This window comes from Gymnoscopelus braueri, assembly GCF_963280865.1.
Source record: "Gymnoscopelus braueri genome assembly, chromosome: 21".
Taxonomy (NCBI): Eukaryota; Metazoa; Chordata; class Actinopteri; order Myctophiformes; family Myctophidae; genus Gymnoscopelus; species Gymnoscopelus braueri.
Window position 1 is genome coordinate 9,237,705 of NC_137623.1, and position 2,780 is coordinate 9,240,484.

Consider the following 2,780-nt stretch of genomic DNA (forward strand, 5'->3'; position numbering starts at 1 on the left):
CATGAGTTGTAACTGTTCAAAGTTGGCATATTTCAATTGAGTGCTACAGCGCCACCCTTTGGCCGATGGTTGTGAGTTTCGGGTCTTCGCCTTTTGGCATAGCCCTCTACCATATTGCCGAGTTTCGTAAAAAGCGTATGCACGGTTGGGCCAGAACTGAAAAAAACGGCGGAAGAAAGCCTACAATCTCAATAAGGCTTCGAGCCTGATAGGCCTCGAAACCTTAATAAGGCTTCGAGCCTGATAGGCCTCGAAACCTTAAAAATGACTTTTCTAATGTGTGCTGCACAACGATCACCACATAGTCACATACAAATACAATACAGCGTTGTTGTTTTTTTGTGAGATGTATTATTTATGCATCCACATCGTGACATAATTCCAGATCTATATAGTCTGGTACTGTATAGCAGCCGGGGTGTTGGATTTCAGCAGTCTCCCAGGCTGGTGCATGAGATCTACTATGTAGGCGGTGAGCGGGGTGCGGTGCCCACGGATGTGGGGGGTCCCTTCAGGGAGTAGAACCTCGTTCCAGGCCCGGTTGTACTCGCCTCGAACCAGAGTACAGCTCAGTCCAACACGATCAGACAGACACTACAGAGATACCAGAGAGAGAGAGAGAGAGAGAGAGAGGGAAGGCTCTAGTGAGAAACTCAGGGAGGGAACACTGTGGAACAAGATGAAGTTTAATCACTTAAAGCTGCACCATGTAACTTTCCTCTTCTACCCCGGATTCGAACCCGGTTTCCTGCGCTGCGCAAGTCTATTGAGCTAATAGAGCCAGAGGCTCCTTGCTCAGGGGATAAATTAAATCTCGGTCCAAATTTGTGTCAGATCCTGTGTATAGATGAAACATGACCTTTGACACGTTCTAAATGTGTCATACTGCATGTGTCAAATGTGTCAAGTTATATTGTATTACACGCTACCATACAGATTGGAAATAAATACATTGTATTCATAAAAAAAGTTACATAGTGGTTTTTTTAAGGTTAAGCCATACTGTACTTCATTTTAGTGGGGGTCCCTGCTTCATCTCTCTCACAGCTAAGGCATTGGTTCTCAAACTGGGGTCCGGGGACCCCCAGGGGTACTTCAGGGGGTTCCAGGGGGTCCCCAGCTAAATGATGGATAGGAACCAAATGGACCCTTATGGGTCTGTAACTCTGAGAGTGTACAAATGGAACCAAATGGACCCTAACGGGTCCATTTGAAATGCCATTAAATGGGGGTCCGTAGCCTAATGCATGTCAAACTGGGGGTCCTTGATTGATTGATTGATTGATTGAATATTTTATTAGGCAAAAAAAAATTAAAACAGCACAGTTACATTTAAAATACTTTGTCTAACAGGTCCGTTCATAAAAGTCCTTGCGGACTTGTTTCCAATGAGGGCCTTGGTATTTAATTCATAGGCATATATAATGGCACCACAGTTCAAATATCATTACAAAATAAACAGCAAAAAAAATTATAACACTATGTACAACAAAAAAATTAAAAAGAGGGGGGGGAAAAAAAAATATGTACAAGAACAGGGGGGGGGAGGGTCTGCTGTCTAACGGGAAAATGGTACTACCTCCTCCTTTGGCCTCCTGAAAGGTGATTTTTTTAAGGCTCTTTTAAATGAGCCCAGCGAACTGCATTTTTTGAGGGATGGAGTTAGACTATTCCAATCCTGGGTGGCAGTGCTGTAGAAGGAGAATTTGCCCATGTTTGTTTTATGGGTGGGTGGTACCAAATTGTTGTTAACGCTCCCTCTGGTATTGTGACTGTGGGTGTCGCTAACCTTTTGGAGGTATTTACTCAGATATGCGGGAATAGGGGGCATATCGGGCAAATTTGCATTTACAATTTTGAAGGCCAGTCCCATTTTTAGTTGTTTAACCCTGTCTTCCACCCTGAGCCAGCCTAGGCTGGCAAAATGGGTGGGAGAAAGGTGTGTCATGGGCCCCAATCCGAGGAGTAGCCGAATCAGTTTGTTTTGGGAGGTTTGAAGCTTAGTCTTCAGTGACCCTGAGGTGTTGGAGTACCAGGAGGTGCAAGCATAGTCAAAAAGTGGTTGAATCAGGGCCCCAGAGAGGGTCCTGAGGGCCTGAGGGTTGACAAAAGAGGAAACTCTGCCCATAAATTTGGTTCTCTGGTTTACTCTTTTGACCACCTTTGTAGCCATGCTTTCACCTGTCAGGTATTTGTCAAGAACACAACCCAAATAGGTAATCTCTTCTTTGCTAGAGATAATTGTGTCATCGACTTTGACCTTGAAATAATTTACATCCTTGAAATTAAAATGGTTGAGAATCACTGCTAGAGCCATTCTCTTATGGGGGTCCCTGGCATATCTTTTCAAATGGGGGATCCGCGGGCTAATAAGTGTCAATTTGGGGGTCCCTGACATGAAAAAGTTTGAGAAGCACTGAGCTAAGGGGTCCTTAGCCTGAAAAAAGTTGAAGACCCCTGAGGTAGAGAATGAGAGGGTCTCTCCAGTGCGTACCTTGAAGAGCAGAGCCCTGTGGCAGTAGATGCCCTTGCAGACGCGACCGATGGGGACGGCGTTGGAGCGCAGGTCAAACTTCAGCTGGCTGAGGTGGAGCTCCCAGGAGAACTCCTCCCACCTCTCCGTCTCCACAGCCCCGCCCATGGCCTCGCTCACCAGCCTGACGACCAATCACAATGCGAGGTATAGTGTATAGCAGCTTGACTGACAGTCACATGAAAACCGTGTAGAGTCACAGAGGTGGTATACTATAGCCTAATATGTAAAGCTGCATTCTGAGCTC

At 45.7% G+C, this 2,780-nt stretch overlaps 1 protein-coding gene across 1 annotated transcript in view; it reads right to left on the reverse strand.

Moving 5' to 3' along the window:
• Window positions 1-387: 387 nt before the first annotated feature.
• armc3 (armadillo repeat containing 3) overlaps window positions 388-2,780 on the reverse strand; it is a gene marked incomplete at both ends in the record, with an annotated part of 21,537 nt that continues 19,144 nt past the window's right edge. The window contains 2 exons of the mRNA XM_080417386.1: window positions 388-594; window positions 2,495-2,657. Coding sequence (XP_080273512.1) covers window positions 388-594; window positions 2,495-2,657 — 370 coding nt within the window. The remainder of the gene's footprint in view (window positions 595-2,494; window positions 2,658-2,780) is intronic.